Source organism: Paraphaeosphaeria sporulosa (genome assembly GCF_001642045.1).
Source record: "Paraphaeosphaeria sporulosa strain AP3s5-JAC2a unplaced genomic scaffold CC84scaffold_5, whole genome shotgun sequence".
Taxonomy (NCBI): domain Eukaryota; kingdom Fungi; phylum Ascomycota; class Dothideomycetes; order Pleosporales; family Didymosphaeriaceae; genus Paraphaeosphaeria; species Paraphaeosphaeria sporulosa.
This window is the reverse complement of record NW_017253364.1, coordinates 2,951,233-2,964,593: the sequence shown is the minus strand read 5'-3', so window position 1 is coordinate 2,964,593 and position 13,361 is coordinate 2,951,233. Positions and strand designations below refer to the sequence as shown.

Here is a 13,361-nt window from a genome sequence, read left to right as displayed (position 1 = left end):
CGCTCGCCTTTGCTCTGGATCTCGAAATGCCAGTATGCCGTCGAAAGCCGCGACGCATACGTTGTCGCACAGACGGCACTGCTGATCTCCACCGCGCATCTATCTCAGTACGACCAAGGCTTATACGCGGACTCTATGCAGGATGGGATTCAGACAAGACTTCAAAGTTCTACCACATTTGTTCTCGATTCGAGCAATTTCATACAAAAGGACAATCGAAAATCTCTCGGAATAGAAGACCCTGTGCTGCGCTCGTTATGCCAATGGTGTGCCCTCCAGTACCACACACCCCATAACTCCCGTACCCCCCTTACAATTCATATACTCCCACCTTGCCTCCCCCTCCCGTATCACACTAACCTCGTGCCACGTTCGCAGCCTTCTATTCTCGGGAAACGCCTTGTAGTGCGCCAGCGCCCCGCGCCAGATCTTCAGGTGGCTGCTATGCGTCTTGCTCCAGCGTTCCAGATCCTCTAGGTTGTGGAAGAACCCCGCGCCGCATGTTTCTCGCACGTCTTCGTCACCCTCCCCATTCCGCAAGTAGCGAATTCTCATGCACCCACTCTCCTCGCGATGTGAGTTGAGGTAAGATAGCCCCGCCCGCAACGTGGGTTCCAACTTCCCCTCGTACGCCCCCCTCTCCTCGTCTTCGCAATTCTCCCACCACTGTCCCGACCGGATGTGCACGACGTTTGCTTTGTTCGTGCCCTTGAAAACATGCCCTCTCCCATCCACGTCCCCTACCTCAGTCCTCATGCCTCCTGTATCCGGCCGCGGAAACAAATCCCATCCCGCCTCTGGAATCCGGTCCCGCGCTGCGCCCCAGTACGTCGCGAGCTCGTGCTCTGCCACCCGCACGCCCGGGATCCGCGCAAGGCCGGGGAGGTAGTCTGTACCGGAGTAGTTCGTCTCGAGTCTGCCCACGGGCGTGGTGAAGGATTCTTTCCAGAGACCGATGGCAGGGCGGCTGGCTTCGGGGATGGTTTTGTACAGGGAGGGCAGGTCGATGTCCGGAAATGTTGGAGAGGGCGGTGAAGATCCGCGGGTGGTGAAGGATTGGTAGCACACCCAGACTTTGGAGCCGGCGGGGTCACCACCTGCGTGGTCGATGAGGGTGAAGCGCTCGTACGTGAGGTCGAGTGGTGACTCACTTTCGTGGCTAAGCTCGGGGGTCGAGTCGATCCAGAATTGGATGTGTTTCTGGAGTTGGTGGGCGGCGGCTGTAATCGCGCCAGAGGTGGAGTGCGTTTGGAGGCCGATATAGAGGGTATGGAGGTGGGTCGTAGAGGACAGGAGGGTGGCGGTGTAGCGGGGAACCGGGAGGGTGTGGTTGGGTGGTTTGCTGAGGGGATACGTTCGCGTGAGGGGCATGGGGCAGGTCATCGTGGTGTTGGAAAGGGGTTAAGGTTGGGAGTGGAATCAAGTATGTTTTCTGCTGGGTTCGAAGTGTAGAGAATGAAAGATGATCTGAGATTCAGGAAATGATGTTTGCTTCGAAGTGATTATGTGAGAGAAGTAGAGCTTTGCTCGGTCGCAGAGGCGTGTTGAGATCTGAACGGGCAGCTCGTAGATGACCCAGATGTTGACGAGATTGGTTACAAAGACTCTTGAAGGGTTAGGAGGAGTTCAAGTGGAGGACGCAAGTCTGCTCATTGTCCAGACCTAAGGGTCGTTTTTCAATCAAAACGATGGCCGTTTGTGGTTCGAATAATGTATTCACTCTGTTCACTACACTGTGAATTGAGATCACTCCGCTTCCGCGTTGCAAACGGGTTAGTGGATATGGCGGATAATGCGGGGTCGGTGTGCAGCAAGCTAGGTTAGTTGTTCTTCGATGCTTCTTGTTAGGGCCGAGGATGCTGTAGTCAGCTCTGACATAATCGTCACCACCTCCCCCTGCCAACTACGTTGCAAATTAACGCGTTTACTTTGCTACAATACATTTCAAACTACGTTTAGAGGTATGAACCGCAGCATTCTCGATGATGGTGCACATTTCGAAGAGTCGGTGACTTGATTGTGCGAGCAGAGTTCCGTTTACCATTGAATTTCAGGGCCAGCAACGAGACAGTCATTATCACTTCCACTCAAAATGACTCCCGGTACTTTCGTGTCATGCAGGTAGAGTTCATGTAGGTTCCAATCATTCCACTCCGGTACCAGATGTTAGAATTGGAAAGATTATTCGATTGTGTTCCAAATCCCCCATACTAATTTTGCTTCGATTCAGCCCTGCGTCGTTCCTTCATTCGGAACAAGCTACTGAGAGGCGATATGTCACTATAGTATAGCATCGATACATCTGGACCTCAGCGCCACGATGGTATGATGCACTTGGAATCTACTTTACTGTATGCAGGGCTCCACACTACAATGATGACGTAGATGACATGACGTACTTTTGTACGAAATATGGAAAGACCTCAACATTTCGCGTTCCGGTCGACATATACGCCTGTATCCTCTGACTATTGCCGTTCCTTCTTCCCAAACACTCACAACAGCCACCAATATGCCAGACTCCAAACTCAGCTCTTCGATCGCCATTGTAGGCGCCGGCGATGTCGGTGCTACGATTGCCTTCTCTCTCATCATGAACCCCGTCGCCGGCGATATTCTGATGGTCGATCCCAAGGAGGAAGTCAGAGACGCGCAGATTCAAGATTTATCGGATGCTACATTTCACGGCGACACGAGCACACAGATACGGGCAGGCACCCACAAAGAGGCAGGACAATGCGACATCATCGTCTTTACTGCCGGCGCGAAACAGAAGAAAGGTATATTACACGCACATAATCCTACGACCGGCAGCTAAGAATGTCCAGGCGAATCACGCGCCGACCTAATCGGCCGTAATAAATCGATTCTCGAATCCGCAATATCTGACATGCAGCCGTTTGCAAAACACACAATCCTTCTGCTCGTTGCCAACCCTGTCGATGTGATCACCTACTTCGCACAGAAGTACTCTAACCTTCCTAAGTCGCAAGTCATCGGCTCTGGTACCTTCCTCGATAGTGCGCGTTTGCGCGGTGTTCTCGCAGCGAAGGCTGAGGTTTCCGCATCCAGCATCGACGCCTACGTCCTCGGCGAACACGGCGAGTCACAATTCGTAGCCTGGAGCGCCGCATCGATCGGCGGCGTGCCTCTCGAACAGACACTCCTGCCAAACACCAAACTGGACAAAGCCGCCATTGCAGAAGATACGAAGAACAAGGCCACCAGCATCATTGAGAACAAGGGTGCGACGAACTATGGCATTGGCGCTGTGACTGCAAGTATTTGCAAGAGTATACTGTCTGATCAGAGGAACATCAGACCGGTGAGCCATTACCAGGAGGATTTGGGTGTGTGCCTGAGCATACCGGCGGTGATTGGGCGGCAAGGTCTGGTCAGGACGATTGAGGTGGGGCTTAACGAAGAGGAGAAGACGAAGCTGAAGAAGAGCGTGGAGGCACTCAAGGAGATCATCAATGCATGAAGAACAACGATAGCATAAAGAATAAGTAAGATTCATTCCAAAACCGCAGCAGCAAGAAAGGGATACTGTACGACTCAACATTCGAGCAGACTAACAACAATCTCAGCAGTCAGTCTACAGTGTGTACGAAGGATGAGTTATCATCCTGAAAATCTAGATGGATGAACGCTAGCCTCAGGAATCAATGTTTTGTTACTGAGGGGCCTCCCAAAACTCCCACCATACTAGCTTCTGATCAAAGTATATCGTCTCAATCCCCTTCTAACGAATCCACCGGTAGCGCCAAATCTACGAGAACCCAGGAGCCGTCCAGAAGGCGTTTCTTGGTAGCATGCTTGCTGCTTGGCTCCACCAGGTAATGGAGAGCGTCGCCACGCGGGACCACTGCTCTTGGAAGAAGAGATCCTTTCCTAGAATGACCTCTGGGGGAATTTTAGGATCCGATTGGTCTTCATAAGCCACTGTTGGCGTGATCTCCCCAGAACCCTTGAGTGGTCTGCAAAGTCATACGAATCTTTGCGCGCTGCTCCTTTGGGAATTTCTGAAATAGAGCCATGTTAGCTGACTGGAGGGTAGCGGTCGGGCGTTGGTCATCTTCGTTGAAAAGTCGTGACTCAATGAGAGAATTGCGGGACTGGTCGCTGTGCGCCAGTCTCCGGCAAATCACCACCCGCGTGGTGATCTTGAAAGTGGCATATATCCTAGAAGAGACTCGAGGGTTCATGAAATCCCATTTTCTTGAGCGGTGGCTGGTACCGCTCAGGATGGCATTCCCTGACCTTGCTCCGCTTCTTGTCAATGGCGTTCTGGACCCGCGCTTGATCCTCGACTACCTTTCTCTCATCACGGCCTACCTGAAGTGCCGCCCGAATGGCCTCATTGATTGTTTCAAAGCGGGAGATATTTTCCACAGTACCATCGCAGGCTGCTTCATGCGCCGACGGGCTCTCAGCGAAACTAAGTGGTCGAACCGGACGGTATTGCACCAGGAATCAATCCGCAAGCTGGCTAGTCCGAAGCTGGACCATGTATCGACTGCGCTGAACGATTAAATCTTTCAGCTCCTCGGAATGCGGACCCTCGGAACGCAACGTGCTCTCAATGCTGGACAAGAGTTCTGCCGACGGATGGGAAACTAGATGGCAATCTGCGAATCCACTGTTCTCTAGAAGACGCAAGAACTCAGCGAATTGACGGACCAGGATGCGCGATTATTTCACACTCGTCTTGGAGGCATTCCTGACGTCTTTGCTAAAACGAATTTGGATGTTCGCTTTGCTGGAGACGCCACTCCATCTCTGTTGTGCCTTATTCGCCGCTTCCCTTGCTGTGGCGTTGCGGAGCACAGTAACTGTATCCCAGGAGTATCGCACTCGTGGCGCGGTGTGGAACTCCTGGAGCAGCTTACACTGCCAGTGTGGAAGGGATCTAGACGTGGCGTGTGCCTTGGCCACATTATTGTCCAGCTCCTTCGACAGTGCACGCATGCGTGCCTTCCCTGCTGCCTGTTTCGCTGAAGTATTGACTATGGAAAAAGTCCTTTTACGGGAGACAGTTCGATGCGTTGAGATCGCAAGAGGAACGTGCCAGTACCAGTTCCAGTTTTGCTTAGTCTCTCCTGATGGCTCCGTAGTACCAGCTGAAATTCTTTGCCCCATTTCGATACCGTATATGTTGATTCAATTCGCGATTGAGATGACCTTTGCGCCTTGAGTTTGGTCTTGACCTGGAAAGAGATTTCAACGTGGTGTATGGAGGTAGGAAATGTAATAGGTAACGTGTGTAGTGAAGGCTTATGTACCATGGCCATAGTGAATGAAATGGCAACGGATTCTGCATAGATCTCTTCATCAGAGCTCACAAGGTAAGCTTCGAAATTTCTTCCATCAGTTTATGTATATAGCAGAACCTCAATACATAGATTGTAACTTAATTATATAGCAACACAATCCATGGACCATTGCGAGCTTACTTCACTGACCAGATAGTAATCTAGAGTCTGCGTCTCGGTCTAATAAGCTTCAAGATAGGTACCAATCAAACGATTATCTGACAACACAACCGCAAGAACGGCCGATGTTTCGCATCTCATTGCGACATGCAAAAAACGGGTGTGAGGCCAGTATAACTTATTATAGGGATAGCAACTTGCAATGTTACTACCTTATCAACTTCTCTAATCTGCATTGACGCCTTTCAATGCCGTTTAGATGTGCCCAATATCTACTGAGGCCCCTGTAAATTGTTCCACACATATTGTTGACCTAGAGCCGAGTTAACAGAGCTTCATTTCGAAATTCAACAATGTCCGGGTGAACAATGTCTTTCACAGACCCAATGATCAAGGCTTTCGATATAGTGATAGGTTGTTTAACTTACACATGCACCTGGTAATTTCATTGATAAAATATCACTCAGAAGCGCAACCACAAAGCTTCAGATTAAACAACACTTGTAGAACATCCCATTTCGATCACAAACGTACGACATAGAGGCTTCGGACAGCCAATCCTGGAGCCAACGAGCTGCCCAAGCTAAGTTTCCCGTCGAGTATAGCAACGAAATTCCTGACGGCCTAACTTCGAATACTCCCCACGAGCATTGCGTCTGCTGGAACTGTGTTCCCAAGCTATGGGAGTTACTCCCTGAGCATATGAGCCATTTCAATCCGCTTATTGAGGATTCGCGCGGGTATACGTGGCCGCACGAAGTCCTACAGAAGGGCTGTGATATCCGAGCTGTGTTGAGGTTCATGGTGATGCGGCTGAACACCCTCGATGATAGCTCTCTGTCTCCTTTGCAGGAACAGGCTCTACGGGAAATGACGAGTCTCGTAAAGAGCTGAACGATCTGTTCAACGGAAAAAGGAGCTGGAATACCTCCCGGATCTTGCCACACTCGGCAACGCTCTCGATACTCTTTTCTTCCAGGGCTGCAATCGCGAAACATGCACTTACGAGTGGGTGACCCACAATCGTCAGGGTAAATTGCAGACAGAGCTCTGTGACTACTGTTCGGATACGAAAAAGGAGGATATCTAAATCGCATCTATATAACAGCGCTGGGCCACCCGATGCACCCAGGCCCAGTCAAGTATAAGCTGCTGCATGCAAGGGTGAATCGCCTCATTGGCGATGTCCTTAGCACCATTCTCCATGAACAACTACACCAACTCTTGGGTTATTACATCTGTGGTGGGGACTACAAGAACGCCACTGAGAGCCAGAAGCAGCTATGTTCCTATCTGTATGTACGCAATGTCCAATTATTTGAGCAGGTGGAATACCAGGGCAAGCGGCATACCTACAGCAGCTACTGGGGACATGGACCTGCATTCCAAGTATTGGGTCGACAGGTCGAGAGCAATGCCTTCAACACGCTGGAAATGCGGGAGCTCTACGAGACCTTTTCTCTCGGGTGGATCAGTGCCTGTCAGTGTCCACAGGGTGAGGAGTTGTGCTGCTTATCTACTGCTGCGAAGACTACCAGTACTCGAGCATGCAGGAGGTTGTTCAGCAAGAATTGGATCGGAAAAGCCACCTGAAAAAGCCTGATTCTCAGTCAAAGCCGATCTGTTGTTGTGGGTCTTACACCTACAGCGCAAGTATATGTGACAGCAAGCTCATTTTCCCTCTGAATGGAGACTGGTTGACCACTAGGGCCTTGATGGAGATAAATTGAAAGCGGGTCTCAGCATGGTCTTTACTTATCTGTATTCTCAGAAGTATACAAAATATCATTTTCGAGAACGGAGTTTACTTATTAAGAAGAAATAGTGATATAGTTAGAACTTGGTAAACACTAAAAGAAGGTTTTCAAAGATTAGCTACCGCAGTTATCCGGAGCAGGACTATATATACGGGTATCAGCCACGCAGATCTAGCAATACATAAAGAGCCATTAGTGAAGCCCTGTTGCGTACGTGAACTTGAGTTTCGGGGGCGACTTCTAGCTCTTATAGCATATTTTATCTAGGATATGTATTTTACTTTGACCATGGTCTCTCACATACGACCATAGGACACTGAAAACTAGGCTTCCCGTCCGCTCAGCCATATATAAGCAGTGTACCGGCGGATCAGTAGTTGCGTGGGTGACCAGCAGCGAATCCCCGCTGTTGTATGTTTTTGCTGTTTGCTTCTGAGCAGTGCCTGGGTGTTGTGCTCTTGAAATAGTTCCTTGGGCTCTTGGGATGCTTCGCGCGAGCACATGGTAATGCATATTTCCTTAATTTTTAGCTAACTTGATTGTACGCTCGTGCATTACAGACGATGTATACAATAGTAAGTAGGCGCAACGCATTCTTGTCGCCCGATCGGATCTGGTCGACGCACGTCGCGATCGCGGCCGTCCTCTGACTATTTACCATGGCGGTCAATTTTTATTTCTTTCACCGCTCTGTGTACGAGAGCGTTCACAGACAATTGCATCAGTAGTATTTAAATGAAATGTCGGCCGATAGTCAAGGCTGCTGTAAACATGGAGACCTCCGATGCTCTGTTAGCTATGGTTCGGAAATGTATAATTGCCTGAATTGTCTCAAGCTACATCATACGGCTACACTGACGCGTAAGCTGAAATGAGTGATTTTGATGCTGTCGGCGAAGTTTCATTTTGATCCGCAGGCGGACGAGGTATCTCTATCGTACGTGCACGACGCTCAATTGCATGTGTGCGCTCAGCTTTCCAACACCATCTACATAAAGACCTCGAGGTTGAACTCAATGGTACTGACGGGGTACGGCAGATCAAAGGCCTTCAGGACGGAAGGATGTAGAATGCCGAAAACACCAATGGTGTGGTTTTGCCCATCGATGTTGAGCTTGATAGCAGCGGAATGACCCTTGAGGAACGTTGGATCTGTATCTGTCAGCACGTTATTCTCTTCTTCGTCGATATGATTCAACTCACCATCAACCTCCTCAATCCAATACCCACCCAGCTGAGCATTCTTCAACCCGTCTTCTCTCGTGATGAAAACGGACCTCAGCATCAGCATCAACCGATCCAGCAGTCCATGTACCTGCTCGAACCCACTCGTCTTCCCCATGATTGCCGCACCGAAATGTCTCTCATTTCTGGTCTTTCGCTCCTGCGACTCGTCCTTGAAGCCGACATCGCTGACTTCGAAGACCTTGATAGGTACTGCGTGATGCCTGTTGGAGTTGATCGTCTTGAGGAGACCCGGAAGCAACGACGTGCGGACGAGCTGATATTCTGCCGTCTTGGGGTTGGCGAGCTTGATAGCGGTGGTGCCGTCGTCTTTGCGGTTGAGCCACTCGAAGTTCTCTTCGTGTGAACACAGAATGAGCGGCAGGACTTCTGTCCAGCCTGCTGATGCAGATTCCAGGCGCACGATGTCGGCGAGCTTGTTGATGGGGAGGGGCGCTGCGACGGCGGAGGACTTGTTGGGGTAGAAGCGGGGGAGCTTGTTGAAGCCGTATGCGATGGCATAGTCCTCCATGATGTCGGCTTGGTGCAGCACATCTGCCCTGGTAATGGGCACAGCGACGTCCAGGATGTTCTTGTCGGAGCTTGACCTCTTTACGTCGTAGCCCATCTTCGCGAGAAGTTTTGCAATCTCCTCCGGTGCAAGATCAAGTCCGGTGACCTGGTTCAGGTAGTCGACCTCAGCGGGGAACATTCGCGGTGCCAGGTCTGGCGACTCTCTTGACTCGTTGTTGTGCGGCGAGACAATCTTGAGCGGCTCTATTGACTCTGCGTAGCCAGCGAACATGGCGACGAGTATGTGGTTGACAATCTCCACCTTGGTCTTGTCCAACGCAGTGATTTCGATGAGCACATTCTTCGTGTCGAGCGTGATCTTGCTGTGGTCCCCGTTTATGATGGGCGGGAGCGAGAGGACGGTGCGGTTGGAGTCGTAAATCACGGGGTAGACTGGCGAGTCGCGGATGATGTGCAGGTAGCGGCCAAGATGCTTGTCTTTCTACTCTGGGTCAGCTAGTTCAAGCGCTCGAAGGACCGACGCACATCGTAGAACTCCATGAGCTCCTTTCCGTTGAGCTCCTTAGTCTGGTTCAAAGGAACGAACTTGATCTCTTCCGGCTTGAGAGCTTCGTATGTGAAGGGGCCCTTGATAGCTGCAATCCTCAGCGATGGTTCTCTATGCGTTCTTGCACCAACATACTGTCGAGATCGTGTGTTCCAATGGACACCAACGTCCTCTGCCGCGCAAGATTCTGGTGGAGCTTGTCCTGCAATCCGATGAACGAGTCATAGCGCTCTTGGGTGAACTTGATGTTCCGTAACACAACGCCGGAGACCAGGGGCCGAATCTGCGTGGTCTGCGCCAGAGTCAGCCTGCCATGCCATGTATGGTCCAATCCGATCGACGCACCTCCTCCTTCACTGTGAGTGTTTCGAGCTCGCCAGACTGGGCCGGAGAAAGCGCCCACTTGGGCAGCTGTTGCTTCTCCAAGAAAACCCTCAGGTTCAGCGCTATGCCCTCGAAGCACAGCATGTCATATCGGTTGGCGGGTATCTCGATCTTGAGCTGCGGTGGCTGCGCCTGGTCCTCAGGCTTTGTGCTCTGGCTCGTGTCCTCGTCCAGCTCGATTCCGAACTCGAAGCATAGCTCGTCAAACTCCTCTGTGGTATATTCTCTCTCTAGTTCTTTGAAGAGGGCCGCTTTGTCCACGGTAATGGTCGGCATGGCGGGCGTGCGCTGTCGCTATGCGCGGGGCGGGATCGTGGCGGGGCAAGTGAAGAAGTCGCAATGGGCGCAATCGCGGGGCTGGGGAATGATTGGGGGTGGTGAGAGAAGCCTCGAGCTAGGTTCAACACGCCAAAGCGTTCTGCGGCGGAGCACAAAAGTTGACTCAGTCGCCCTCTTCTGACTCAATTCCGAGAGCCATTGGTTGTCGGAAAGTGGAAGCGGGCCAACGTTGTTCCGGCGTGCCCCACCATGATCAAGTTCGTCACATCCGAAATGGAATGAGTTTGTGCCATGACTGAATCGTACTTTGTATGTATTGGGTATCCTGCATCCAGAACATGCTAGTCGACGTGACAGGACAAATGACGCCCGCCTATGCCAGCCGGCGCACCGCGATCCATCATGATCTGCCTCCAGCAATCCAACCCCCGTCTCATTCAATGCCTGTGAGCAATCCATTAAGCCGTGCTGAAACTCCGACCAAACACTCCATGCATGCCGGTGATGATGCTTTCCTCCTCCAAAGTGTCCCAAAATATGCCATCTCGCCGTAGTCTATGCCCAGCACACGACCCTGGATATGGTTCCCAAAAAGGGTAGAACATGGTTGCAGAAGAGTCGCCCGCTGAATCGAAAATCGCTAAATCGTGAAACGAGTCTAATCCTTCCAATCCCACACTTGCTTCAAGAAGTGGGCCATGTTGACTTTCTTCGTCTTCATTTCGAGCATCCAGGGGTGGTCTAGCATGCGCCATGGTGAGGCTCGCCGAGGAGGCTCCTTCTCGAGACTGTTCCAGATCAGCAGTGTACAGTCATGTCGACAGAATAGAACCTACCAGCACTCAATAAAGTATTTAAAGTTTTCGGACCATCGAATGCCATTCTCTGGCTCGTCTTTGAGCTTCGGGATCGGCTGTCGCACAATGTAGGTAAGCAAATCAATGAGGCCAGCGCGGGGGTTCATCTCAGTGCCATCCGCAGGGAACGGGAATCGGTGTTGCGCGACCTCTAGCAATGTGACGCCGAGGCTCCAAACATCACTGGTGATGGTGTAGCTCTGCCCAGTAATTCGTTCAGGGGCCATGTAGTATGATGTTCCGATGAAGGTGTTGGCATCTCCCTTGGTGCCGAACTCGCCGGAAACACCAAAATCGCACAACTTAACTTGTCCGTTCCGGCAAAGGAGGATGTTGCTCGGCTTGATGTCGCGGTGGATGATACGGCGCGCGTGGAGGTAGGTGAGGCCGTTCAGAACGCCTTCTGCCACCTTGCCGAGCACCTTCTCACCAGTTCGACCACCCAGTTTCTTGACTTCACGGTACACGGAATCCAGAGATCCACCTTCGCAAAACTCCATGGCGATGCTGATGGTCCCGGTGCTGTCATCCACAAAGGCGCCATAGTATTTGCAGATATGGTCACTTGCGCATTCTCGGTTGAAGTTGAGCTCGCGCACGATCTGCTTCTTGACATCTGGGTCTGGGTTTGTTGTGATGATCTGATGCGAGTTAGCCAAGGCAACATAGTAGCAACGTAAAACCGACCTTGAGAGCAAACACCTTGGTTCCACCCCTGAGAACACACTTAGTCACTGCTCCTCCAGCTCCCTCACCCAAGTTATCCTTCTCCTCGATTAAGCCTTTCGCGGAGGCTGCTTTGAAGCCCAGGTCATCCAGATCATCCACATCAAGTGGCGCCCCCTTCTCGGCAGCCAATTTCTCCAGGTCGGGCAGTGGCTGGCTGCTGTTCTCCCTCTCCATCGACGGAGCGCTATCACTGCCACCCTGGGATATTGCTGAGATTGGATCCGAGCCCCTGTGCAGGAAGCCAAGAGCGCCATTGTACGACGAGGCCGAACCGTTCGCCTGGACCTCGCCAAAGCTCCCAGATCTTGAATGTGCACTTGCATCGCTGGAGCCTCCCGCTGGCGAAAGACCAGTACCGATCTGCAGTGGTGGAAGTCCCCTGGGCTGTGCACGGCCTTCGTGCGGGGTCTGGCTGGTACCCATGGGCGTCGACAGATGTAGCTTGGGAGGGGCGGGTCTGAGAGTCAGGCCCTCAGGTGCGCCGTTTGTCACAGGCCGTGCATGCGGCGACGGAGGTATCGAGAGGCCGAGTCGAGGTGTACGGGCGCCACCTTGCGAGCGGGCGCCAGGAATCGGTGGCCGCAGGAGGGGTGCGGGGGACGACATGGTGGGCTGGCTCGCGGGTGACGAGTGCGTGTCTGGGTGTGCGAGGGGTTGCATATAGGTATCTTCAGAGGTGCGCCTTCACGCAGCGCGAAGGGTAGCTCGGACAGTCGGGCGAGACGCGGGTAGGTGCGGCCCGCGACACAGTGAAGTTAGGGCCGTTGCAGGGGAACGGAGCGTGTGTGGCGTTGCAGCTGGCAGCGGGCGGGACGACAACGAGGGGCGGCTTTGTGGGAGTTGAGGTTGCACGTCGAGTGATGCTGGACCCAGCGGGGCGGATAGCTGCCGTCAGCCGAACGGTGCAGACCGACTCTCCCTCGGTTCACGCTATTCTACAAGACGCCGGGCGTGGCAGCAACGCAAACAGTGTGCGTCGTGTTGCGTGTGCCGCTGCTGTGCCGTGGTAGTGCCGCCGAGCGCCTGCTTCCAGGCGGTCGAGTGACGTGGGCGGGTGCGGGAGGATGCAGGTGCGGTGGGCGGCTGGGTGCAGCTTCAAGGCCGCTGTGGGCAGGCGAGCAAACGCAGCGGAGGCGACTCGAGTGCGGCACTGGGTTTCAGAACAGCTGCCTGGGGAGGGGCGTCGAGAAGTGGTGGTGGAGGCAGAGGGGATGGCGCGTGCGGGTGACGAGGCTTGCCGGGAGGAGAACAGCCTGTGACAGAGACGGCGCACGTGAATCACAGAGGGATGCAATGCGCGGCGCGGCGTCGGAGAGAGGCACAAACGAGCGTGACGAAGGGAGACGATCGAGGGCGCGAGAGCCTCAGAAGACGCTGGGGGAAAGGCGTGTTGCGATGCGGCGCAGGCGCTGTGCACCCCGCTTGAATGGCTCGAGGGCAGTGGGCACACTTTCGCAAGCGCTGGGTGGATTTGCCTGTTTCAAAAGGCGCCCGCAACGTAGACGCCTCTTATTCGAGCGCCCGGGCTGATGAAGCATGTGCTGGAAAGGGGATGCTGCGTCTGACGTTGGCCGCTGTCTGTGTCTACGCACATACATCATAGACCAGCATCGTG

The 13,361-nt window shown here is 52.8% G+C and overlaps 5 protein-coding genes across 5 annotated transcripts; 2 read left to right on the top strand and 3 right to left on the bottom strand.

Moving 5' to 3' along the window:
• Nucleotides 1-13: 13 nt before the first annotated feature.
• CC84DRAFT_765651 (uncharacterized protein) lies at nucleotides 14-1,530 on the bottom strand. Its single transcript, XM_018187366.1, has one exon. The coding sequence runs from the start codon at nucleotides 1,381-1,383 to the stop codon at nucleotides 256-258; it is 1,128 nt and encodes a 375-aa protein (XP_018036849.1). The 5' UTR covers nucleotides 1,384-1,530; the 3' UTR covers nucleotides 14-255.
• A 982-nt stretch (nucleotides 1,531-2,512) lies between these two features.
• CC84DRAFT_1146658 (L-lactate dehydrogenase) lies at nucleotides 2,513-3,484 on the top strand (the record flags this gene model as incomplete). Its single annotated transcript, XM_018176564.1, has 2 exons — nucleotides 2,513-2,780; nucleotides 2,829-3,484. 2 exons carry the CDS (start codon nucleotides 2,513-2,515, stop codon nucleotides 3,482-3,484), a joined length of 924 nt encoding a protein of 307 aa, XP_018036848.1.
• Nucleotides 3,485-6,463: 2,979 nt separating this feature from the next.
• Nucleotides 6,464-7,254, top strand: CC84DRAFT_765586 (uncharacterized protein). The gene has a single exon (XM_018187363.1). The coding sequence runs from the start codon at nucleotides 6,558-6,560 to the stop codon at nucleotides 7,026-7,028; it is 471 nt and encodes a 156-aa protein (XP_018036847.1). The 5' UTR covers nucleotides 6,464-6,557; the 3' UTR covers nucleotides 7,029-7,254.
• Nucleotides 7,255-7,853: 599 nt separating this feature from the next.
• Nucleotides 7,854-10,330, bottom strand: CC84DRAFT_1146656 (phenylalanyl-tRNA synthetase beta chain). The gene is made up of 5 exons (XM_018176563.1): nucleotides 9,843-10,330; nucleotides 9,633-9,789; nucleotides 9,476-9,585; nucleotides 8,396-9,431; nucleotides 7,854-8,344 (listed from the first exon to the last, which is right to left on the bottom strand). Exons 1-5 carry the CDS (start codon nucleotides 10,155-10,157, stop codon nucleotides 8,181-8,183), a joined length of 1,782 nt encoding a protein of 593 aa, XP_018036846.1. The 5' UTR covers nucleotides 10,158-10,330; the 3' UTR covers nucleotides 7,854-8,180.
• A 488-nt stretch (nucleotides 10,331-10,818) lies between these two features.
• Nucleotides 10,819-12,352, bottom strand: CC84DRAFT_1176471 (Pkinase-domain-containing protein; the record flags this gene model as incomplete). Its single annotated transcript, XM_018180227.1, has 3 exons — nucleotides 10,819-10,948; nucleotides 10,997-11,658; nucleotides 11,705-12,352. 3 exons carry the CDS (start codon nucleotides 12,350-12,352, stop codon nucleotides 10,819-10,821), a joined length of 1,440 nt encoding a protein of 479 aa, XP_018036845.1.
• Nucleotides 12,353-13,361: the final 1,009 nt, after the last annotated feature.

What these genes read in the sequence shown, in the direction of transcription:
- CC84DRAFT_765586 (XM_018187363.1), top strand. Translation starts at nt 6,558, where the DNA reads ATGCACCCAGGCCCAGTCAAGTATAAGCTGCTGCATGCAAGGGTGAAT.
- CC84DRAFT_765651 (XM_018187366.1), bottom strand. Translation starts at nt 1,383, where the DNA reads ATGACCTGCCCCATGCCCCTCACGCGAACGTATCCCCTCAGCAAACCA.
- CC84DRAFT_1146656 (XM_018176563.1), bottom strand. Translation starts at nt 10,157, where the DNA reads ATGCCGACCATTACCGTGGACAAAGCGGCCCTCTTCAAAGAACTAGAG. An exon ending in TGGAACACACGATCTCGACA is followed by an intron (nt 9,586 to 9,632) that starts GTATGTTGGTGC and finishes TGAGGATTGCAG; the next exon opens with CTATCAAGGGCCCCTTCACA. An exon ending in TTGGATTGAGGAGGTTGATG is followed by an intron (nt 8,345 to 8,395) that starts GTGAGTTGAATC and finishes TGACAGATACAG; the next exon opens with ATCCAACGTTCCTCAAGGGT.